General features: G+C 36.9%; 1 protein-coding gene across 1 annotated transcript in view; it reads left to right on the top strand.

The window, feature by feature from the left end:
* LOC136029372 (serine/threonine-protein kinase minibrain-like) overlaps nucleotides 1-26,721 on the top strand; it is an 83,711-nt gene that overhangs the window by 9,367 nt on the left and 47,623 nt on the right. Inside the window, exon 2 of the mRNA XM_065707690.1 lies at nucleotides 4,578-4,863. Coding sequence (XP_065563762.1) covers nucleotides 4,797-4,863 — 67 coding nt within the window. The 5' untranslated portion in view covers nucleotides 4,578-4,796. The remainder of the gene's footprint in view (nucleotides 1-4,577; nucleotides 4,864-26,721) is intronic.

The following is a 26,721-nucleotide window of genomic DNA, read 5'->3' on the forward strand; positions in this document are numbered from 1 at the left end:
TTTAGGGGGGGGGTAGGGTAGATTCCTGAAAAGTGCTTCAAAAAGTGCTGAAAGTGCTTCAAATAATTCCCCGTAATATTTGCTTGTTTTTGGCACTTTTTTGAAAATTGTACTTTTCCTTCACATTTACATGATGAAAGAGTCAAAGATTTTAATGGACAAACTGCTTACTCTTCATGAGGCTTCAGGTAAATGTTGAAAGAGGTAAGGGGGGAGTCGGAATTAATTAAAATGTTTCTCTATACAGCTAAAATGAAACATTCCCAAATCTACCAGCACAAAGACGGAAAAAGGCAATGCAGGCCGTCATTAACCCCACCAGTGAACTTCTTTGGGGTAGTAAATACTGCTAGGGAGTTTCCAGCAATTTTAAATGGAAATAATTTTCTTTTTCTATTTATATGAAGTTCTCTAATGTATTTAAACAAATTTATTTATCGGTAAGAAAATGCTATTGTAGAGGTTGTGATGGCTTCAGTTATGTAGAAAATCAAAGATCCCACAGAATTTCCATCCATACAAACAATAATAGTCCTTTTCATCCATCTGAAATTCTTTAGTAGTAATATTAACCAGGACTTTTTACCAAAATTTTAATTCATCGCCAATTTTTGATTATATTCGAATTTTACCCAAAATTGAAATTGCAAATTTAAACGTAGGACAGTACTAATCTACGTACAGGTATTGATCTACACATTTTAAGCCTGGGATTAACACAATTAGCCTGGGATCTGAGGGACCAACACCTCAAATTATATCTTGGTTAGGCCTGGATAGGATTTTGAAAACAATCAGAAATTAAATAAAAAAAGGAGCTTTTCAACTCAAAGCCAGGAACAGATTGAAATCTATTTGAACAGATTATTCTTTATATGAAGGGGGCTGTCTCCTCCTTACTCTTTAACTGTGTAATTTGGCTTTTGTCCAAACTTTTAAAGAAAATTTGCAGTTGGAAAAAAAAAATATTTTTTTCAAGCACTAAAAACTTTTGCTTGATGAGCAAGGTGCTGAGAAGGGGCAACTTATAAACAGAGTAATTTCAATTTGTTTTAAGTTTTAAACTGGCTGATCATTTTAGTTAAAAACACCTTTTCTATTTTTTAAAATAACATTTCATGAAATTGGAAAGTTTTATGGATAGAATACTTTTGATAACGTAGAAAAAACGGTAAATATTTCAATGATGAAACTGTAAGTAATCAAACAATTCCTGGTAACGAACTGTAAGTAAGGAGCAAAACCCTAAAAATTGTAATTATGATACCAATAGATATGTCAAAAGAATTGGCTTGTTTTTACGCTGATTCAAAATATATAAGTTTCATTAAGTTTACTGTTATCCATCAAAAGCTATGAGCCTGAGAAATTTTTTCTAATTTTCGAAAAAAAAAGAGTAGAAAGACCATCTAAAAGTCATGAAATTTCAATGAAAATCACACGTTCAGATCCAGGGTATCAAAGAATCCTAAAGTAGAGGTCTCAAGCTCATATCTGCAAAAATATGGAATTATATTATTTTTGCCAAAAGAAAGATTACGGATGCGTGTTTATTTATTTTTTTCCCCCAGGGGTGATTGTATCGACCCAGTGGGCCTTGAACTTCGGTAGAGGGCTCGATCTAACGGAAATGAAAGTTCTAGTGTTCTTTTTTAGTGACTCAAAAATTGGAGGGTAACTAGGCCCCCTCCCACACCACTTTTTTCTCCAAATCGTCCGATCATAATTTTGAGATAGCTATTTTGTTCAAAATACTTGAAAGACCCAATAACTATGTCTTTGTAGATAAAATGACTCCCTCCAGGCCCTAGGGAAAGGGTTTTAAGTAATAAAATTTGCCCATTGTTTACGTATAGTATTTGTTATTGGGAAGTATGGATACATTTTTTGGATGGGGAGGGAGGATGAATAGTATATATTATACTTGCTTTTATATATTATTAATATTATATAGCTGGAAGGATTTTGCACGGGGATAAATTTCCACGGAGACGGAAGTTTCCAGGGGATGAACTTTTCAGGAGAAATTTTTACACTGGGTGAATTTGCCAGAAATCCTATACGAAATTACTTTATTTGTCTTGCTTTCTCATTACCGATTCAAGTCCGGGGTAAATTTTCGCCAGGATGGAATTGCCCAGAGGATATTTCTGTGGGGAGGGGATTTTTCCGTGGGGATCGAGCCAGATATCAAGGCGTTATTTAAAGAACGATAAGATATTAGATAAGAAAAAAGTTTTTTCCAGCTGAAAGTAAGAAGCATCATTAAAATTAAAACAAACAGTCCGCAAATGAGGGGGGTCTCTCCCTCCATAACACCTCAATCTTTACGCAAACTTTTAAATTTTGTTCCAATTCATTAAAAACGACTCCTGAAACACAAGGGTCGTTTAATTAGAACAAATTAAGTTTTGTTCTTAAACTTAATTAAGTTTAAGTGCTGAAAAACTGTAGCGTGAAGAGCTAGGTGTCGAGGAGGGGGAATCCCCTAATACACGTAATAATTTATGTTCGTTTTAGGTTCTAATGTTGGTCCTTGCTTTCAGTTGAAAAAACTTGTTTTTAAAATTTAATGAAGCTTAGAGACAAAATTTTTTCTAAAGGCGATGGGAAAAATATGTCAAATAAAGTAAACGTATATAAAAACGAAGAAAGTAAGTAATTATAAAAAAATACTCAAAGCAACAGCCTACTTACAACAAATAAGGTATAAACAAACAGCGTTTAATTCTGTTGAGCAATGCTGAAGGGTTGGACGAATATTTTTTAATAATAACGACAGTTTTGAACTTGGTTATCAAACACCAAAATATTTAATGTTTTTAGATTTAGTTTTTGTACATTATCAAAGTAGTTTGTTTAAAGTAAAACATTAAAACTAAGATTAAGAAAATCAAATACAAATTTTTAATTCGACATTTTTAATTTTATTTTGAATGCAAAAAAAACAATATATTTGACACCTTTTGCTTCGTAACTGTAAAAAAATAAATAATTTTCAAAGTGACAACTAGATAAATACAATCACTCCTAGAAAAAAAAAATGATAATAAGACGCAAAAAAGTATCTGTTCAGGGCGGAAAATACAGAAATTCCTAGTATTCCGTATAGGGGAAATATTTCTGATTATAGTGGCTTCATATATCAGCTGATGGGTACTCTGGCAATGCAAGCAAAAGTTAACAGAATATTTTTACCAAAATTGTCCCGTACTAAGTTGTTTTCCTTGTATTTTCTATAATTATACGAACTTTCTTGTGTACTAATAACTGCACTAATTAATAATAAACAAATGCATACTTGGGATCACCATAAAAAACTGATTCTTTGATTTAATGCTGTCAATAGTTAAGCTCTTATACATTCGTTATGGATAAGGATCATTATTTACTTACCATTCATTACTATGAAAATTTGATTTTATTTTTTGCTCCAGCCAAATCATATAGAAAAAAATGTTTGAGGAAAACTGGAAAGGGGTCACCCAGTCACAAATTAGAACTTATATTTTCCTTATTAGGGGTCAAAATCTATTGGCAGGCAACCAACAATGGGGCAACACACATTTTTTCTATGGTTTTTCTCTATTCTGCTTTCTTTCCTTTGGTTTCCTTACGATTACTTTATAGTCTCAATTTCTTTTTTTAAGGGGGGCATGCCCCCTGCCGGTGCCTATGAAAGATTCATTTATCAGCTGTGAAATATTCTCTTCTCTAAAAATGTCATCATCTTTTGTCTTGCTCACAGAAGACCCTGAGGGGTTAGGCTACATGTCTTAGATGGATGTGTAAAAAAGTAAATAAAACACAATCAACCCCAACCCCCTTCAATACTACTGCTGCTGCAAGAGCATGTCAGTCGTTTGTAGAATATTATATAATACTTGATAATAAATCTTGTGGGTCTAGTTTGTCATAGTTAACTTGTAGCAAAGTGGGCATGTATTGCTGGGTGAATATGTTTTGTTCAACTTGGCAGGAATGTTGTCTTTATTGCAGCCTGGTAGATTCCTCTTATGTAGTATCAGTCTTACATGTTATAAAAAACAAGAGGGGGAAATTGTAATGCATTATCTCCCAGACCTAGATTAGATTTCCTCTCCTTTCGTATGTCTATGTGGGAATTTAAGTCTCAGCATTTTCTGCCGAGGACTTATAATTGGTAGGTTGGCAATATATTGGCTCTATCTTAGGTATTTTCAAATAGATGCTGTTCTCCGCCATAATGGGCACATGAAGAGACAGTGATGAGCCTTATGTGGGGAAAACAATTGTAGTATATTATTTTTAAGATAAATATCTTTTTTATTATAATAAGCTAGAATAACCTTATATGTTTGTTGTTTCTATGATTTATTTTTTATGGATGATGTACGTCTTATAGATTTCTATGCGTGTACTGTCTAGCAATAAACCCCGTAGGTAATAAAGCTATTCTTGAGAATGACGATTTTGCCAAAAAAACAGTGAATAAGTAATAATGTTCAAAATTGTACTCTTTGTGCTGAATACAGTATGTAATTATCTTACATCCTAAAATTCCATGATACATATGAAATAAATGTGTTTTATTTCAGGAGAAGCAGAAAAAGGTCTGCTTAGCTGTCATTTAATCTTTTGGATAACTTTTTGAAATGGACCTCAGAGAGTCTTCAATTTCCCTTTCTAAAGACAATTTACCAGATTCTGGTGGTCATAGCTTAAGTCTCTTGTCCCTGCATGTGTTTTAAATTTCACGAAGGTGAAAAATAAAAGTGCAAGTTGAGGATTTGATTGTGTAAAACTGAGGATTAAAAATGGATAGTTCAGTTCTGGTTCAGTCTAAAAGGTCAGATTGGCATCAACATGATACTCTTTTTAATGGTAAGTTGTTTTTATTTGAATATGAATGCAGATTGTTGATATAAGCAGGGAGGAGTATTTTTGATTCTCCCCCCAATAACCTTTATTTATCCATGTTTGTTTTTTAGAGGTAGAGGGATTTGGCTTTCATGATTTTTTTTTTTTTTTTTTTAGTGCCATTGCACCTTATCTGGTCACTTTATGATTTTATAACATATTTTTTATTAACGAAAAGCTCATATGCTTTTCTAACCGCATCAAGGGGAATAGGCACCAAAGGACTACTATTACTGCAGCTAACAACTCACAACAGCACCATGCCGCTTGAGGCCAACGCAGCTACGCAAATTCTTCCTCCGTCCCAATCTATTCAAAGCGCCCTTCCAAGAAGTTCCCTTTTCCTTTAAATCTTTCCTTACAACATCCTCCCACCCCATTCAGGGACTACCTGCTCTTCGCTTGGCCCTAGATGTTAGGCCAACAAGCACTATCTTTGGCAATATGTCATCCTTCACCTCCAGAACGTGTCTCAGCCATCTCTTTCTCTCATCATAGCCCTAAAAAGCGGAGTTGAACTACATTTTTTTATAGCTTGCTCTTTGAGATACCATCAGTCAGCCGCGTGTCCAAAGCAATCTGTAGGGAATTTATGTGGAAAACGTCTAGCAAATCCTCCGTTTTTTGAAGCGCCCACGCTTCAGAACCATACTTGACAACTGTCCTCACTTTAACTTCCAATATTCAATCTTTGTTTGTAGACTTATCTTCCTATTCTACCAAACTTTTGTCAACTGTGAAAAAACACCCTGTGCCTGGGCTATTCTAAATATTCACTTCGTCCTCTGTCTTTACTAATAATACTGCTCGGCAAGTAAAGCTATCTACTTGATTTATCTTCTCGTTACCCAACTTCACTTATTCATAGTTTTAACGACTTAATCTTCTTAATATTATTTTAAAACCTATTCTTGTACCCTGTTTTTGGAAAACCTCTAAAAATTCATTCGTTTTGCTAACATTTCATCTGAGAAACTTAAATCATCAGTATAATCCAAGTCTAGGAGAGTTTTACTTCCCCATTGCATTCCATATCCTTCATTGGCTTTGCTGTGCTCCTTAGGACAAGATGATCCATATAAATAGGGATAAAACTCAACCCTGCTTAACTCCTGATTTAATACAAAACCAGCTACTAACCTCATTTCTTACCTTAACTGCAGCAATCTTGTTTTGTGCATAGCACTAATCACTTTACTGTATTTATCTGGTATACAATACAAGGATAGGGCTAACCTCACAACCACCGTATTAAAAAATCATTTACCACACTATCATTGCCCGGGGCCTTAGTATTTTTAATCCTTTTAGTCTGTCACTAATTCTTCCTCATAAAATAAATCTTTATTGACATCCAAAGTGTCGCAAGCTTTTTTATTCTTTTCTATATCTTTTCCTGTAACTCAATCACGGTTTAGCACATTCTCAAAATGTCCTGCCCATCTCTCTTTAACTCTTTTCTTACCACTAACTGTAGCCTCATTCCTATCTTCAACTGGGGCAAGTTCAGATTGACTATTCCCTCTCAATTTATTAACTTACCAGTACAATATTTTACTATTATGTCGTCTGGCTTAAATTTACTGCCTAGTAAGCACATTAGTGTTTATCTAAATCTCCAGGACAGCTCTCCTTCTCCCTAAGGTCGGAACTTCTTGCAACTTGTGTTTGTATATTTTCAAAGAGCTCCCAAATTTTCAGCTTATCGTCTTGAATTTGTTTCAAATGAAAATAGAGATAGTACATACAATAGTTATTTTGTTTTTGGTAGATGTCTACCATGCTAAAATTCAAACTATTGTTCTGAAAATATTACATGACTGTCGGACAATTTATTTAAATGTAAAATATATCCACGTGACATGACAATCACTTATCACCTAGCTAGCCAAGATTTATAGACCCTATGCATATGCAGATTTTGGTATATTTTAGTTTACAGAATAGTTAAAACTAAGACTGTATAAATGTTTATAGGTCCAACCTTTAAGAGGCAAGACAGGGTTAAAAACATAGGAAAGTACATTTTTAGTTATAAAACATTGTCTAATTTTCTGCGAGTGGGATAGGTCCTTCTGAGCGATTTTGGATTTCCCTCCCCTCTTTAGGGGGAGACGCACTCTCAGGGTGATGGGACTCAGATGTAGTCCAGGCTTAGTGCCGAATTACTTATCTTAAAGAAGTAATTTTAATTATATATTACATTAGGAATGCAATATTTTCGTGCTCTGTCCGTTATCTCCTTTATTCAAAACCTTCGAACTGAAAATTTGATCACTTAAAGCAATTGCGAATAAATAAAGTATTCCATTCACGAAACAACATAATAACATTAAAAAAAACAAAAAAAAACAACTGTTAATCATAGTTCTTTGTATAAGAAAATTCATTATTGGAACAATGAGGAAAACAGTCATTTTAGCGTAAAGAGTGAGAGGTTGAGGGGGCATTGGCCTCTCCCTCTACTCTATAGGATTGTTTCTGTTTGTTCTAAATTTTAATGCTGCCCCTCTGACAACCCTAGTCTTGTTTGTTACTAAACATACGTACGAAGTTATTCTGAATTGAAGGGTTATTACTGACAACAAAATTAAGTTTGAATGCTTCATCTAAATTAGCCCAAATCCTTGATACACTGTTCATTTATGTTTTGTTTTGGACAGGACACGCGATGCTTGTTTGGAAGGATGATGGAGATTGGTTTTCGAAGCTTAAAAATGCATTTTAAGGCCCATATTTACCAACTCTTCTTGAGTTTCTTCATTCCCATCTAGAGGCCAATGGGAGGATAATCTTCCCCTAACAAACCCTCATTTGGAGAAATATTTTTATATTAAACATTAAGAATGGGTCCTGAGGGGGGACTATTCAGATTAATCAAACTACAAAAATAAAATGGAAGTTAACATTCATATGTGTAACTACACCTAGGAGGGATCAGGAGGGGCATTAGTGGTGTAACTAACGTCGATGCTACCCGAAACAGATTCAGAAAGTGTTTTGCCCAGTCCGAGTTAAAGCCAAAAATCTCCGACCCCCGCTGTTCTAATCTTGAAACTATTTTTCGTTTCTAGTGTCTATTTTAGAAAAAAGAAATGCGAGGGATGGGGTTGCCGAAAATTAGCACACACAATTCAAGCGTAGAATTCATGTTTAAGCATTGGTAGCTTGAAATTCCTTTTCAAACTTAGCGCTATCGCGCTTCCCAAGTAAAGAGCGAAGTGGGCTCAAAAATATTGTTAAACATTGTTATTATTGTTATTGTCATTATTATTATTATTTTTTCTCCAAGACACTTCGTCGGAAGGAGTTGTCATAGAAACTATAGAAGGAACTCGTTCGATTGGAAATAGAAAGTTTTAGTGCCATTGTTAAGATTCAAAAGTGGTTGGAGGGTAACCCCTCGGGGAAAAGACTCTCAAGTTATGCAACTCGCTCATTGTGAATCTTATAGTGAATCTATAAACATTGTGAATCCATAATATTTGTTATCGGAAAAGAGGAGCATGTTTGACCCTTGGTGTCCACAAAGGACAATGGCATTCAGGTAAAGCTTTCAGAGAATGTTGAGGCGAGTGTTGAACTGAATCAAAGCACAATATGCGCATGCAGGTTGTCAAAAGGTGTATCTTAGGAATGGCTTAGGGTATTAAGTTGGAACTTTTGGGGAATTATGAGGGGGATTATTCATTGAACAAAAGACAATAAATGCGCGCTACTACTATTGCTTCTATTACTACTACTCTACTACAGCTGTTACTACTTCTACCACCACTAATAATGCTGCTGCTACAACTGCTGCTTTTATTGCAACTAGTACTGAGGCTGAGGATGTCAAGTTGTAAATTTAAGGAAATGCTGAGAAGAAAGTCGAACTAAATAAAAACACACTTCGTGCATACAGATTCTCAAAAAGGTATATCAGCAATATCTTAGGGATTGGTCAGCGTATTGAGCTGAAACTTCCAAAGCATGATGAGGAGGGTGTTTAACTGACGAAAAAGCAATATGTGCTTGCTGCTTCTGCTACTAATATTGCTACTAATAGTACAACAACAATAAAAACTACTGTTAATATTACTGCTACTACTACTAGGGCTAAGGGTATGAAGGGGAAAATTTCAAAGAATAATGAGGGGAAATTTCAACTAAATAAAAACACACTATGCGTATGCTGGTTGTTAAAAAGGCATATCTGTGAAGTGGCTTTGGGTATTAAGTTGGAACTTTCAGGGAATGATCAATCGATCAAATGTTAATATGTGATCGCTACTACTACTGCTACTTCTACTACTACCAGTATGGATACTAATACCGTTACTACTACTGCTACTACTACTCCTCCAACTACTGCTAAGGCTAAGATTATCAAGGTGAAAAGTTCTGGAAAAGGTCATGTAAAAGTGTATATTATCATTATCTTAGGAACGGCTTAGAGTATTGAAACTTCCAGCGTATGATGAGGGGGATGTACAACTGACAAAAAGGCAACATGTGCATACTACTACTGTTAGTACAACTACTAGTCCTATTACTGCGACTATTACTCCTCCTACTACCGCTATGACTGCTACTACTAGGGTTTGAATGTGAAAATTTCAGGGCAGAAGTTGAATAAATAAAAAGAAAACACTGTGTGCATGCAGGTTTTTCAAAAGAGCGTATCAGCAGTATCTTCTGAACCGCCTGGAGTAATATTTGCGTGCTACTAATACTACTAAAGCGAAGGGTATTAAGGTGATAATTTGAGGGAATGTTGCAAGGACGTTGCACTAAGTCAAAACACACATACTAGGCTATATGCATGCAGATTGTCAAAAGAACGCATCATCAATGTCACAGGAACTACTTAGGATATTAAGTCTAAACTTGCAGCATATGTTGAGGGGAGTATTTATAATAAAACCAAAGGTGCTATGTGTGTAATGCTATTAATGTTATTACTACAGCTATTGCTACTACTGAAGCTAATGGTTTCAAGTGAAGCTTTCAGGAAATTTTAGGGGATGTTGAACTAAATCAAAACAGAGTGTGTGCATTTAGATTGTCAAAAGAGTGTATCAACAATATCTCAGGAACGGCTTAGAGTATTAAGTTGAAACTTTCAGGGTATGTTTAGGGGGAATCTGAATTAACCATAAGGCACCAAGGGCTTCCTAGCCGAGTCGGTTGGTGCACTGGATTTGGGATCCTTTGTCTGAAAGGACGCGGGTTCGAATCCCAGTGTACCAAATTGTTCAGTTTGGGACGGGAGTCAGTGGCGTGACTCTGTAAGCTTAGCCAGAGTCGACCCAGCTTTAAATGGGTACCTGGAGAAATCTGGGGAAGGTAAACAGGAAGGGTGTGCGAAAGCACAGGAAGGTTGACCCCCAACCCCCCATTGCACTTCCTGGCTGAAGGTCAAGAAACGGAGATCAGCACCGCCGTTAGGGACTGTAAAGTCTAATGCCGTATCCTTTACCTATTTACCTTACCAAGGGCTTACGTCCTTCAAACTACTGCTGCTACTGCCACTATGATTTCCGCGTAGCAGCGGAAATCACGCTGAGATTAATGGTTTTAGGGTGAAACTTTCAGATAATGTTTTGGGGGAGGTTCAACCAAATCAAAACCCACTGTGTGCATACAGGTTGTCAAAAGGAAACATAGGCAACATCTAGGAATTGCATTAAGTTACTTTTAGGGAACGTTTAACCAAAACAAACAATATGGATTCAGGTAGCCAAAAGGGTATATGAGCAATTTTTCAGAAACATCTTAGAGTGTTAAGTTGGAATCTTCAGGATATATTGGGAGGGATGTTGAACTAACCAAAACGCACTCAGTGCATGAAGGCACGGGGGGCCTCAGTCCTACTTCTCTTAGTTTCTGCTCGTTTAGTGTTTGACTTGATTATTTATTGTAATCTACTTGTATTCTGTTTTCATTTATTTATTGACGGTGGTATATGGTAGTTATACGCTTGAAAAATTACTTGACTACATTTTTGCTCATATTTACTACTACTCCTTACAACTCACCGCAACACCAAGCCGCCTGAGGCCAAAACAGCTACTAACGCTCCTCTCCCATCCCAATCTATTCAAAGGCCTCCTCTGCATCCTTCCTGGAAGTTCCCATTTCCTTTAAATATTTCTTTGTGGCATCCTCCCACCCCAACCGCGTACGACCTGGTTTCTGTTCAGCCCTAGACGGTGGGCCGAAAAGTGCAATCTCCGATAATCTGTTATTCTTCATCCGCAAAACATGCCCTGTAATCACAACCTTTCTCTCATTATCGCCCCTAGAAAGCGGGATTGAACCACACTTTTTGTACACCCCACGGTTTGAAATACGGTCAGTCAGCCTGGTAACCAGACCAATTCGTAGGCAATTTCTCTGGAAAATATCTAGCAAATCTTCATCTGTTTTTCGGAGCGCGAATCTGTTTTTCTGTGTCATCATGTAACTCATTACTTTTTCTTAAAAAAACTTCTTTTGTGTTTTTTTTTTTATTAATTAATAAGGGAAAGGCTGGTACGTTTTGCGTTTCTATCTGTACACTTGCTCCTCCGTTTTTCCGATATCGATAGGTACGGGAGAACTGGTATGATCTTCTGTTGGTGTCTGTGTGATCTACTATCGTTAGTATTACTCCAGTATATACAGTTTGAGTGATCATTTTGAGGGAAAACAGTCCAGGGGATCAGACGCACCTAAAATCAGAATACTGAAGTGTAAAATCCATGTTCTCAGTAGTTGCGGTTTGAAATTATTTTGTAATAAGGAAAAAGCCGACACGTATTTTATTTCAATCGGTATGCACCCGACGGGTTCTCTGTTATCGATATGTCAGATCCATAATATTTGACATTGGTTGGATATCGACAGAGCTGGATCGATAACTATTACAATGTATTGAAAGAACCGCACAAAGTACACATAATTTGTTTCGAATTTTGAAGATCAGCCAGTTTTTAGTATATTTAATTAATTCGAAGAATGTGTTGTTTTTTCCAAACTCTTGTGAGTGATAGTGTATTGCCGCTTAAAAAATGACAGCACAATTAACAGAAGTCGTCATTTCTTGGACTAATCAAGCAGGAACTTGTCTTGTAAAATGGTAATGCTGTTTTTGGGCTTGTACTGAAGAATGAAATTCCAATAACTTATAGTTTCTCTTTCACGAGTTAAATACCCGATACTGTTACCAAGTGATTTTCTGGTATGCAGAAATAAGAGAAAAAAATACAAGGTTAATTGTCATTGCTGGAAAGAAAAATTTTAAAAATGGTAAACATTTGTGGGCTTGTTTGTGTCTATGCATGGCTTTGTAGTATCCGAATCAATGGCTAAACTACTTTCTTATGGTCAAATAGATTTCCGCTTGGTGGGTTTTAAAAACAAAGGTAGTTAAATTCCTTCATGTAATTACCCAGAAGTAAGAGTAAAAGCAGAAATTTTGAACTGCTCAATACTGAAACGGTCAAGGGTGCCCACAAGAAGGAGGGTCCAGGGGAGATTTTCCACCTGGAAAGGCTAGAAATACTGTTAGAAAGCAACGTGTCATGATAGTTTCCCACAAACGTGCCACATGCAGTGTGCAACACACTAATATCCAAATCGTAAGAATCGACTGGATATCATTATCGGCCCTAAGTAGACTTTTAGTCCAGGACTTTTAGCTCAAAAAAGGGTCGAACCCGGACAAAATTGCAATATAAACGAAAATGGTACCAAAATGATCAGAAAAAAATTCTGTACAACATACTAAAAGTCCCCATAAATCCGAGTGGGGCGAGTACCCGAAAAACAGGGGAAAAGGGGGAAATGCGGGGGAAAATGGGAAAAATGCCGAACATGCCCAGAAAATAGTTTAAAGTGAGTTTTCTGGGGTTTTCACATACGCTGATTACGAAATTGACATCTAAAATTCAGTACAGAAAAAGAGTACTACGGAAAACGGGAGAACAGGGGAAAGAGGGGAGAAAAGAGAAGAATACAGGGTAGGGGTAGAAAGCGGTTTGGAAGATATTTTCTGGGGTATTCCTATCTGTTGATTATGAAATTGAGATATAAAATGATATAAAAAAATCGATTAACATACAAAGGGAAATGGGGGGGGGGGGGGGTGAGGGGAAAAAGGAAAATATACAGGGTAGGGGTAGAAAGCATGTGGAAATGTGTTTTCTAGGGTTTTTCTATCTGCTGATTATAAAATTGACATCTACAACAAAGTTCGAGAACAAATACAGGAGATCTATAGAGGTTCGGCTACCCCATAGGTTCGGAAAAGGCAAAAAAAAATTCGAGAAAGAAATACGGAAAAATACTGAAATTACATTATTCCGTATTCCACGCCGTTATCGACAAGCGCGTGGGTTCGTCAACATAATCCTGTTCTAATTCGACATCCAGTAAGAGAAGCAAGGTAGACTAGTCACAGCGGTGTTCCAGTGCCGACGACAAAACCTATCCTGACGGAATGACATCTAGCGGATCCAATAGTCCCCAGTCTGCGTGGATGCTTACACATGATGAGGAGCTTAAAAACAGATGGAGGGCTGTCAAGAGGAAAAGGGATGACTGAGCTTCAGAAAAACATATGGACAATGTCTATGCCAGTACTCGCTTCAGTGAATGATCTAATGCAGAAACTAACGGGTCTAGAGTACAGTTCTAGTGAACAGCATGTTACTGCAACCGCAGCACGAATACAGAGAGATACTAAGGATCTACTGACGTTTCTTGAATTCCTTCCAGAGAACTCTCCTTTCACTAGTTCCACAGAGCTTAGAAGTATAGGTTCCGGGGTGATTGCCCATAAAGGCGTTAATACAGAGGATGCTAAAGCTGTAGGTGAGCTGATCCTCCAGCGCATGGATGGCCAATCCGTCGAAAGTTTTTCATTCAGGAAGAAAGACAAAGTCGTTACACTGGCATCCGATGGGAACATTAGGATAGATGGCGAGATTTTGCATATCGATCCTGCACTGCTTTTTCAACGTCTTTCGACTACTGCCCATACATCTGAAAATGACATGGCAGAAACTCTACGTTACGAACTGTGCAGTTATCCGCCCGCTTTGTTTGAGAATTCTGGCATAATGCGTCAGCCAGACAAACCTGCACTAGCGAAAGCAATATGGAAAGAAGCGAACACGGACTCGATTCACCACCTGCCAGTGTCAAATCGTGTCACTGTAGTTGACGGAGGTTGGCTGCTTCAGCAAGTACCTTGGAAGATTGGTGATACTTATGATTCAATCTGTGACAGCTATGTTAGTTTCGTTACTCGACGCTGTACCTCCCCTACTGTTGTCTTCGATGGATACAGCGCTGGTCCAACCACGAAAGATGCTACGCACAACCGACGGTGTAAGGGAAGCCAGCATCAAGTGATTGATTTCAGTTTGGGGATGAAGCTCCAGAAAAAGAAGGAAGAGTTTTTGAGCAACTCTCAGAACAAACAGCGAACTATAAGCTACATCGGTGAAAAACTCAGAGCCAAAGGATTTGAAGTCGTCCATGCGAAGGACGATGCTGACTATCTAATCGTGAAGACTGCCGTAACGAAAGCAGAAAACTCTGAAACAATAGTTCTTGGCAACGACACTGACCTTCTGATTCTACTCTTGTATCACCTCCCGCCTAATGCAAAAACACTTTACTTCGAATCGTCAACGAACGCAAAAGAAGCGATAACACGGTTCTGGTGCCTCAACGAAGTGCAAAAAAAAATGGGAGAAGTATCCAGGCTGCTTCGGGTAGGGCACGCACTCTTGGGATGTGACACGACCTCACGAGTTTTCGGACTTGGAAAGCAAGCTGTGCTACCTCTTTTGAAGAAGAGCGAAGTGTTCAGAAAAAAATGCAAAGTGTTTCTGAATGAATCATCGTCCAAAGATGAAATTGTGAAAGCGGGTGAATATCTTCTCCTCAGCTTGTATAAAGCACGACCAAACGAAGATCTCACTAAGCTGCGACATCGAATTTTCTTGGAAAAAGTTTCTTCGTCTAATACTACGGCGTTTGTTAAGCCTGAAAAGCTTCCGCCAACCGAAGCTGCAGCTTCATTCCACTCCCAGCGAGTGCGCCTCCAGGTATCCCGTTGGAAAGGGGAACCAGCTGACCTCGACTCGGCTGACTGGGGTTGGGTCCTCAGAGACCATAAATACTCACCTGTGATGACCCATTTTTTGCCCGCACCTCAGACTCTTTTGAGTGTCGTGAGATGCAACTGTAAGACAGGCTGCGAGAACTCGCGATGCAGCTGCAAGAAAAATGGATTAGCGTGTACGTTCGCGTGCGGAGAATGTCAGGGTATCAACTGTTTGAACAGGGACAACGAGATTGTCGAATACGAGGAGCTCGACTAGTGATATCAATGCTGTGTTTTTCAAGTCAACTATACTGCCTTCGAAAGTGCAAATTTTACATATAATAGCCATTTTATATATAACTGCCAAGCGGTTGTTTTCTTTATGTTTAGTAATTCAAATGGTTGTAAGAAATGTCTGTGATTCAAGAAAGTACAAGTTTGATACTTAAGCGAGTTATTTTGTCCATAGGCCTAAATGTCTGTGATTCAAGAAAGTACAAGTTTGATACTTAAGCGAGTTATTTTGTCCATAGGCCTACTTATTAGCCATTAGCAGCTGGCTCAGGAGTCAGGCCCCCCTTCCCCTTTTCCGTTGTTTCCTCCAGTTTTGTTTGGTTTTCATGGTTCTCGTTTTCTTTCCTTCATTTTAGGGGTCAGTTTCGTGATCAGCAGATAGAAAAACCCCAGAAAACATATTTCCACATGCTTTCTACCCCTACCCTGTATATTTCCCTTTTCCCCTCCCCCCCATTTCCCCGTTTTATGTTAATCGATTTTTCTATATCATTTTATTTCTCAATTTCGTAATCACCAGATAGGAATACCTCAGAAAATATCTTTCAAACCGCTTTCTACCCCTACCCTGTATTCTTCTCTTTTCTCCCCTCTTTCCCCTGTTCCCCCGATTTCCGTTGTACTCTTTTTCTATACTGAATTTTAGATGTCAATTTCGTAATCAGCGTATGTGAAAACCCCAGAAAACTCACTTTAAACTATTTTCTGGGCATGTTCGGCATTTTTCCCATTTTCCCCCGCATTTCCCCCTTTTCCCCTGTTTTTCGGGTACTCGCCCCACTCGGATTTATGGGGACTTTTAGTATGTTGTACAGAATTTTTTTCTGATCATTTTGGTACCATTTTCGTTTATATTGCAATTTTGTCCGGGTCAAACCCTAAAAGTCCTGGACTATTTCCTTCTTGCCTTTTAGGTTTCATTAACATGCAAGATTTATGGCTGTAGAATTTTTAGTTTCTGAGGTTAAAGTCTTGAATAATGAACTTGCATAAGCTACCTTAAGTCACTATTCTAGAAGAATATTGGGGCTTCCAAAGGCTTTGACCCGTCCAAAGGACCAGAGGGTAGTATCCAGGCTTAGCTAGAATAATGAATGAAGCTGTTCAAATGCATTTCTGTTGCTGGGTATCACCAAGTTGCTAAACTTAAAAGCACAATTTGTCATCAAAAACCAGGGAAGTTAGTAAGTAGCTGGCAGACCACTCTGTAGAGCAAATATCGGAGAGTTCAACTCTTAGGTATGTTCACGATCCAACTGCAGCTATTGGTCTCGATATTGGGCTCTATGGCTATTAAAATATTGGCGCTTGGCTGAATTATGTGCATTTCTGCACAGTTTATTCTGCTCTCTACAACATTTGTTGGGGTATTGTCCCGTACTTGTTGGCAAGTGGCTACACGTTGCTAGACGAAAGGCAGGGACGTTAGGTTGCAGGTCTAAAACATGGGAATATACGAAAGGCGATGTGCAACCCTCTGTTCAAATATAGGAATAATAAAAATAGGAGAATAAGGAAAATGGTTTCTTTTCAGCTGTAGTTAGTCAGGATTGAACTTTGTTCTACTGAAATGGTCGAATATGTCAAGAACGCCTAATTGAGTTTGGATCCTTCTCATACATGTGAGCTGCTTTTGAGTAACTGTTCTCAAGATATATAACCATCAACAACCGCTAGTGCAGTAATCTACACTGGTATAACGATAACTTTTTGTATTGTAATTTTTTAATTATTTTTTTTTTGCTTCTAAATATCATTATCTTAAGTTTATATGTATCGTCTTCTGGTTTTTAAAAGCTACCAGAAATCGGCACTTTTTCGACTTACTTTTCAACTTACTTTTTCAACTTAACTCAACTTTATTAATATCAACTAATCAATATATGCATCTCTTGTAATACCCCCACAAAAGGCTCCATGGCCTATGAATGTAGGGAAAAACGTTACAATCATATCTATTAAAATTCATAATATAAGATAAGGGAAATAAAAATGGAGAGCATAAAAAAAAACAAAAAACAGAACAATGCAAATAGTTATATCAAAACTTTTTTTTTTTAATTTACACTCAATTGAACTGGCCAACTAATATATATTACTATTATTACTTGTAAAAAAAGGGGAAAAAAAATAATAAGAAGAATTAATCCAAATGACTTTTCATTAAGCTTTTGAAGACCCCGATGGGGTGGTAAAAACCTCAGGGTTACGAGTTCCATGAAGATTTACACTAACTCGGGGTTGTAACAATTTCGAAAAACAAGAGGGAAGTTGACCATGAAGATATTCATGAATAAAAATAGCACAAGATATGAAATGCTGTGGATGGAGCCCAAGGAGAGATTTGTTGACGTACAATTCGTATCTCAACATTGGCTGCTTATTGACTGCTGCAGAGATTGGTTTTAAAATATTGATTAAGTTTTATTTCTGGTTTACTTCTGGCCTTTGACATATACTTGAAAGTATTCTTTTATATTCAAATTGGCTCTTTGTACACATTTTGGCTTGATTTTTCACGATGTAAGATTTTTTTTGTTCTTGACTTTGAAGCAATTTTTCCGTGTATGTTTCTGTTCTTTATCAGGCTAAAGTTTCATTTGCAAAATTTTACCTTCAGGTAGTCGTTAAAATTTCTTCTGGTATGTCAGTTTTTGAGCTTGTCAATAGTTATCTTGTCTGTGTGGAAGTAGCCTACCTGACCACCTGACTAGTTATCGCAGCTAGTCCAGATGCCATAGTTTGATCGATTAATGTCTCGACTAGCCTAAAATACTTATTACCCCCTTGTTTACATGTCTCTCATTCAAGGATGTGAATAAAAGCAACGGTACGACTGCATGGATGTATGTGTAATCGGACCGTCGTCTCTGATGACTTGAAGGTGAAAAAGACGCTAGAATTGGGTGCAAATAGCCAAACATTTATAAGGGGGATACAAGGATTGCTATATATATATATATATATATATATATATATATATATATATATATATATATATATATATATATATATATATATATATATATATATATATATATATATATATAATATATGCATATATGTATTATATATATATATATATGTATATATATATATTATATATATATATATATATATATATATATATATATATATATATATATATATATATAATATATGCATATATGTATTATATATATATATATATATATATATATATATAATTGTATATATGTATTATATATATACATATATATTATATATATACATATATATTTATATATAATATATATATAATATTTCTAATTATATATATATTATATTATTTTGTGTTTTACTTATTTCTTTGTTTTGGGGTTCCTCTTTTTAACTATTTTATTTGCTTAGGGCTACTTCCGCACTGTAGTCTGATATTTACAGCCATGGACATAAAAGGTAATAGGCTTGGGATAGCTAATGGAGGACGTAAACCCCCTGTTGATAGGAGAACCTCTTCTAGTTTGGAAAATAATATAGTCAATAGGAAAGGCCCAGACTTCCACAAAGCCTCCATCCGACTGGAGGCTCCTAATACTTCTTGGTTTTGGGTTCTAGGCTACCTTAAGCTCAATTAATCCAATAAAAGACGGTTTTGGCCCAACATTTGAGCAAAAGATTTTTTGCCAGCAAAATCTTCAGAAAATTTGCTTAGTAACAAATCCGAAATCCCCCGAGCAAAAATACTCCCTTTTTCAGGGAAAAGAGAAAAAATCTCGATTTCAAATTTCTGTAATATTTTCCAAATTGAATGGTCGTTTCCTATTGATTAAAGTCCGAGGAGACCGAAAATTACCCCGGGATTGTAAAATCCCATCATTTAGTACCCTATTTCCACCATAAGCGAGGTCAGAGGGGGATGGGGCGGTGGGATGTTAGCACCCTTTTTTGTTATTGGCCTAGTTTAGGTTTTAACGGTGCTTCATTGCAATTTTGGCCCACGAACTCAAGTATGACCTATTAATGGTCTTCCCTATTAGTCTCAACCTGACTTCAGAAGGGATAGGGGGAGGGGGTAATTTTTCTTACAATGATTTTCTTTTCTCGAAGTTTCTTTATTTTTTCAGGATTAAAGAGTGCATGTTCGAACTGAAGATTTTCTTCAAATTCTCTATTAAGGTCTATTTTGACTCTCCTACTCTTATTTTTCCCCTGCCCTCACCTTTTAGTACTGGAGTTTGCGATGAGAGCATCAGACGTTTAACTTCGTTCCTGGATTTGACAAATTCGATTATTAGATTCTTAAAAAAGTATTGAAAGTAAAAACTAAAGCGAAAAAGAATAAACAAGAATACTTCAGTCTCTTCTTTGTTTTCGATTATTATAACCATGAAAGAATAGAAACTTAGTTTAATTAGAAACTATTGAATAAAACACAAAATCTGGCTTAATTATGTTGGTTATCGAGATCGTAATGGTCAAAAGAAATGTTGAGGCAGCTTGTTCTATAGTACTATTTCCGCATTAGAAAAGAATTTAGAAGAATTGGAAAATAAGTTTGTATATTAGAATAATAGATTAATATTCTAATAGATTAGAATAATGGAAACCTGGGTAATGACAGTGGTCAAGTATGGCTCTGAAACATGGGCCCTTGGAAAAGCTGGTAGATGCTTGTTAAATATTTTCCAGAAGAATTCTCGGAGGATAGTATAAGGTAATCGTTTGACTAACCCTGTATTAAACAATAATCAGTACGAAAAATAATGTTAAAAAAATACTTTCTCGGACTAATGAAAGAAAGTTAAAGGTGGTTACATCTTGTTTTGCAGATGAATGATAATATGTTGCCAAAGATTGTGGATTTTGGCCTTCCACCTGGGAACAGACGAAAAACAGGTCGTTCCCATGTGGGATGCTAAAAGTTTAAAAGAAATGATTTGGAGGAAACAGTAACTCCATCAAAGAGGAAGAAAAGGGGTCCTTTGGGTAGATTGGGATAGAGGAGGGGCGTGTAAAGATTAATAGTCTTAGGCGGCTGGGTGCTGAAGTGACTTTTAAGTACTAGTAACTTTTAAGGCGTAGTTGATACATTTGTAAGATTAACAAAATGGTTTGGTGGATTACAGACTGCATTTTACATAAACTACAAGTAATAGACGAGTAGCATGCCCCAAACTAGCTGGGATGTGGGAGGTGAAAACCCCAAGGTTTCATCATATTTGCTCAAATTGTACATTTTAAAGTTGGACCTTGTGCTTTTCAGTGGACCTTCCTCGGCAACTCAAGGGACTGCTGTGGCTTGTGCAATCAAATCGTGAACTAATCCCACCTAAGTATTTATCAAGTGTTTCACATAATTACATTTGTAGACTTTTTTTCTGTCAAAAGTCTCCGGACTCTCTTAAAGGTTGACCTCACTTTTAAGTTTCTGACTCTAGTCACTGCCTGTTTATTTTTTCTTGTTTCCAAGGGGAAAACATTTCCATGAACCGAAAAAACTTGCCCCTTAGGATCGATAATTAATTCGCGATGAATAGATAAAATAAACCAAATGATATACTTAACAGCGACGGAATTAAGCAGAAATATCAATGAATTTTGGGGGAAAGATGCTAAAATATTTCGAAACAGACATTAGATTTTAAATATGCATCCTATCAAGCACCGGGGTAAGGGGACAAACAGGGAAGCTTCGGATAAATTGGGACTGAGGAGGAGTGTTGGTAGTTGTATTGGTCTCAGGTGACTTGGTGCTGCGGTGAGTTGTAAGTAGTAGCAGAAGTAGTTTTTACACGAATTCATCTGGGGGAGGGTTTCTGGAAAATATTTTGTCGTTCTACTAAGTTTTGCAGAGGATTGGAGGTTGAGTAACTACTAAAAGTGTTGCCCCTGTTACCGCATAGCTTTTCAAGAAAGGATGACCATAAGAAAGCATATATAGACATCGATAGGTTTTACCTTGTGCTTTGCGCGATAAGCAAAAAGCAATAAACGTGCACACTGTGCCGATAAGCTGACATGCCACTTTGCTATGCTAAATTTACCTAATCTGTCCCTTGTCGAACTAAGGACAAAATTAACCCATAAATAGTGAGTGCGACTTTCTGTAAGTATACCTATTCAGTTTCCGACCTGTTCAAATATAAGTTGAAATGAAGGTTAAAAGACGAAATGGGAATATGAACAGCGGTATCAATTAACGAAAATTAAGGGGACATTTTTTTTTTTTTAGTATTTTTGCTAAAAGGAAAAAACCCACTCTAAGGATATTGGCAAAAAAAAAGTATTTTTCAGAATCTCCGTGAGAATAAAAAACTAGGTGCAGTGTGCCCCCCCCCTAATAGATGGCACTAAAGACGAAACGACCGGATTACCCTCAACTAGGATGAATCTAGAAGTTCAAGCTTTCAGAATCCTTTTTGTCTATTTAAGTGTTATATTTAATTAAATAACATCTCCGAAACAATTTCCTGCGTGTCTGCCTGACTGAGAACTCCTTACTACATACCATTGTTTGACAATGGAGAAATTTTGTAAACTTAACATAGCAAAGTGGCATGTCAGTTTTTATGGCACTTGGTATTAACCAAGTGACATATAGCAATCGCAAATTCTGTCGGTCTGTCTGTCTGTCTGTCGGTCTGTCGGTCCCGCTTTTGCTACTTTAGGCACTTCTAGGTAAGCTAGGACGATGAAATTTGGCAAGCGTATCAGGGACCGGACCAGATTAAATTAGAAATAGTCGTTTTCCCTATTTGACCATCTAGGGGGGGGAGTGGGGGCTCGGTTAATTCGTAAAAAATAGAAAAAATGAAGTATTTTTAACTTATGAGCGGGTGATGGGATCTTAATGAAATTTGATGTTTGGAAGGATATCGTGTCTCAGAGCTATTATTTTAAATCCCGACCGGATCTGATGACATTAGGAGGAGTTGGAGGGGGGAAACCTAAAATCTTGGAAAACACTTAGAGTGGAGGGACCGGGATGAAACTTGATGGGAAAAATAAGCACAAGTCCCAGGTACATGATTGACATAATCGGAACGGATCCGCTCTCTTTGGTGTAGTTCGGGGGGGGGGGGGGGGTATTTCTGAAAAATAAAAAAAATGTGGGATTTTTAACTTACGAACGGGTGATCGGATCTCAATGAAATTTAGAAGGATATCGTGTCTCAAAGCTCTTATTTTAAATCCTGACCGGATCTGGTGACATTGGGGGAAGTTTGGGGTGGGGTAACCTAAAATCATGGAAAACGCTTAGATTGGAGGGATCGGGATGAAACTTGGTGGGAAAAATAAGCAGAAGTCTTACATGCGTGATTTAAAATAATTGGAACGTATCCGCTCTATTTTTAATTCTGAAAAATAAGAAAAAAATTACGTATTTTTAACTTACGAAGGAGTGATCGGATCTTCATGAAACTTCATATTTAGAAGGCCCTCCTAACTCAGATCTCTTATTTTAAATCTCAACCGGATCAAGCGTAATGGGGGGGCAGTTGGGGGACCTGAAATCTTAGAAAATGCTTAAAGAGGTCAGATCAGGATGAAACTGGATGGGAAGAATAGAAACCTTTCTAAGATACGCGACTGACATAACCGGATCGGATCTGCTCTCTTTGGTGGAATTGGGGGGGGGGGGTTAATTTTGAAAATTGAGGTATTTGTAACTTACGAAAGGGTGACCAGATCTTAATGAAATTTGATTTTTAGAAGGAATTCATGTCTCAGAGCTCTTATTTCAAATCCCGACCAGATCTTTTGACATTTGGAGGAGTTGGAGGGGGAAATCCTGGAAAAACACTTGGAGTGGAGGAATCGGGATGAAGCTTAGTGGATAGAATAAACAAATGTCCTTGATACATGATTGACAGAATCGTACTGGATTCGCTCTCTTTGGAGGAGTTGGGGGGAGGGGTTCAGTGATTTGGCGAGTTTGGTGCTTCTGGACGTGCTAGGACGATGAAAATTGGTAGGCGTGTCAGGGAGCTGCACAATTTGACTTGATAAAGTCGTTTTCCCAGATTCGACCATATGGGGGGCTAAAGGGAGAAGAAAAATTAGAAAAAATTAGGTATTTATAACTTACGAGTGGGGGATCGGATCTTAATGAATTTTGATATTTAGAAGGACATCGTGACTCAGAGCTCTTATTTTAAATCCTGACCGGCATTAAGCCTCTTATTTTCCTTTTTAAATCAATCTATTGATTTATAGAATTTTGTTAGAGCTCATATCATATGATCTCTTGTCTCTTAGCTCTTCTCGCCTCGTCACAAGTGCCATATGAGCTCTTAGCTCTTGTTCTGTATAGGGGGTACATTTATTGACTCCTCTTTAACGCCGAAGATCATTGATTTCTTTTTCATTTCTTGTCAGATTCTAGGTTGTTTTTAGGGGGGATATTTTTGTACAAAGGATCCTATGGACCCATATTCCCCACCCTCCAGCCTTGAAATAGTTTTAATTCATCCCTGGCCCAAACCGTGGGACTTGAAAGGAGTAATTTGGACGACTAGGCTGAATGTTCTCAAGGAAATGTATCAGAGGTCCATGTTCTTCAAGTTTTCTCAGCCAAATACAAGTCTAAAATAGAGGATATCATGGCGATTGCAAGAGAACCCTCCTTGCGAAGGGCGCGGATGACCTGTTGCATCATAAGGAAAGAATAGAACATATGATGTTAATAAAAGTAAAATAAGTGAATTTATCATATATGTGAACCCATATGTTCAATTTTTTCACTACTTCAAGTAGAGGAAGGATTACATTTCTGCTGCATGAAAATTCTTGCCTTTTATTATATTCAGAAAGCGTTCAACTATTCGTTTGTCGCTTAGTGTTTTCAATTGTATTCAAGCACGCGATTACAACGCAAAATATTAAAAAAAACTCACACATGAGCGATACTGTTGCCCAGGTCAACCTACCTTAAATTAAATAAAAGAAACTAGTTTTTTTTAACTGAAAGTGAGGAGTGACATTAAAATTTAAAACGAACAGAAATTATTCCGTATATGAAATGGGTTGTCCCCTCCGCAATCCCTCGCTCTTTACGCTAAAGCTTTTAATTGTTTTAAAAAGTAGAATTGTGGCAAAGAGTCAAACTTTAGCGTAAAGAGCGAGGGATTGCGGAGGGGACAACCCATTTCATGTACGGAATAATTTCTGTTCGTTTTAAGTTTTAATGTCGCTCCTTACTTTCAGTTAAAAAAACTAGTTTTTTATTTTATTTAATTTCTGAACGTTTTTGAATTAATGCATGTTTGATTTTGGCTCTCCGCACATAAATTATTGAAATGAAATTTGTATATTAATTTTTTTTTTGGCTAAATGGCTTTCTCTTAGTTTTGATCAGACGATTTTGAGAAATGAGGGGTGTGGAAGGAGGCCTAGCTGCCCTCCAATTTTTCGGTTACTTAAAAAGGCTACTAGAACTTTTAATTTTTAACGAACGTTTTTATTAGTAAAAAATATGCGTAACTTAAGAATTAACTTACGTAACAAACTTTTATATTCTTATATTTTTATTATGTGTACGAAGGGGTTTTTACCCTCGTTAATACCTCGCTCTTTACACTAAATCGTAAGTTTTGTCCCAATTCTTTAAGAATGACCCCTGAATCAAAAAGGCCGTGGAATAAGTAGTTGAAATTACTAAAAATACTTTAGCATAAAGAGCGAGGTATTTATCTCCTCCTAAATACCTCGCTCTTTATGCTAAGTATTTTTAGAACCCCTCATATGCGTAATAATCTCTGTTCGTTTTAAATTTAAATGCTATTCCTTTAAAATTAACTTTCAATTGAAAAAACTTTCAAAACTTTCAATTAAATTTACTTTCAATTGAAAAAACGTTTTCATGTTTATTTTTTCATTGTTTTTTTATAGTAATGCTAGAAAATCCTTCGCCCTTTTCATTGAATTTTTCTTCCCCCATGACATATTCCTCCAAGGAAAGATCCTCCAACATAGCCCCCTCCCATAAATCCCACCCCCCAAACCAAAATAATCCCCCTGAAAACGTCTGTACACTTCAATAGCCATTACTATATGTAAACACTGGTCAAAGTTTGTAACTTGCAGCCCCTCCCCCAGGGATTGTGGGGGAGTAAGTCATTCCCAAAGACATAGTTATTATGGTTTTCGACTATGCGGAACAAAATGGCTATCTCAAAATTTTAATCCGTTGACTTTTGGAAAAAAATAGCGTGGGAGGGGGCCTAGGTGCCCTCCAATTTTTTTTGATCACTTAAAAAGGGCACTAGAACTTTTCATTTCCGTAATAATGAGCCCTCTTGCGACACTCTAGGACCACTTGGTCGATACGATGACCCCTGAAAAAAAAAACAACAAATAAACACGCACCCGTGATTTGTCTTCTGGCAAAAAATACGAAATTCCACATTTTTTTTAGATAGGAGCTTGAAATTTTGCTATAGGGTTCTCTGATACGCCGAATGCGATGGTGTGATTTTCGTTAAGATTCTATGACTTTTAGGGGATGTTTCCGCCTATTTTCCAAAATAAGGCAAATTTTCTCAGGCTCGTAACTTTTGATGACAAAGACTAAATTAATTGAAACTTATATATTTAGAATCAGCGTGAAAATTCGATTCTTTTGATATATCTTTTAGCATCGAAATTCCGTTTTTTAGAGTTTAGTTTACTATTGAGCCGGGTCGCTCCTTACTACAGTTCGTTACCACGAACTGTTTGATAATGCGGTATATTTTGTTTTTAACTTTCAATGCAAAATGTAGGATTTCCATTTTAACTTTGAAAAGGGTATATATTTTCCCAGCCCTATTTTCAAGCAGTGTAAGTGGGAATGGTATTTTTATCATTGAAAGGCATTTGGATTGAGTATGGGCCAACGCCTCGTACACAGCATGCTTTTATGCCCTTAGTCTTGACTTATTTTGGTGAGTCCGCCCGTAGTATGACGCCTCAGACAGATGTCTGCTCGTCTGATATTCTAATATCGCTCTCTACTATTGTTCTATTTTTTTTTTTTTTTTTTTAGTCAAGAGTTCTATATGTTTTGTTCGTACGAGGAGGATTAGGGGACAGAAAATAAACATTACTTTCTTCTGTGTGTTTCGTCTAGAGAGAGTGAGGCATTAACACTACTAGTTATCCTTCCTAATTCTCCTACCCATTGTTGTCTGTTCAGAAGTCTCTGGCAAGCTAGTCCAATGGTTCCATGTAGGCTTACTGAAGTGTGTAATATGTATAAATTGAATTAAGTTCATATACAACCCCACGGACGTCGTTGCCTCATCTAAGTACCTAATCACTAAGACAACCGTATCTTCGTGCATCAGCCAAACTGGGGGCCTTGTTAGTGCATGGTTTTTGGTTGAACGGTTAGCTTTTGTCAAGAATTTTTTTAATCGAAAGTATCTCATAATTTGTCCCCCGTTTCCTTATACGGTACAAAGATTCGTAAATGTAACTGTGAAATGGTCTAGTTTCGTTTCCCA

Source organism: Artemia franciscana, chromosome 7 (assembly GCF_032884065.1).
Source record: "Artemia franciscana chromosome 7, ASM3288406v1, whole genome shotgun sequence".
Lineage (NCBI taxonomy): Eukaryota > Metazoa > Arthropoda > Branchiopoda > Anostraca > Artemiidae > Artemia > Artemia franciscana.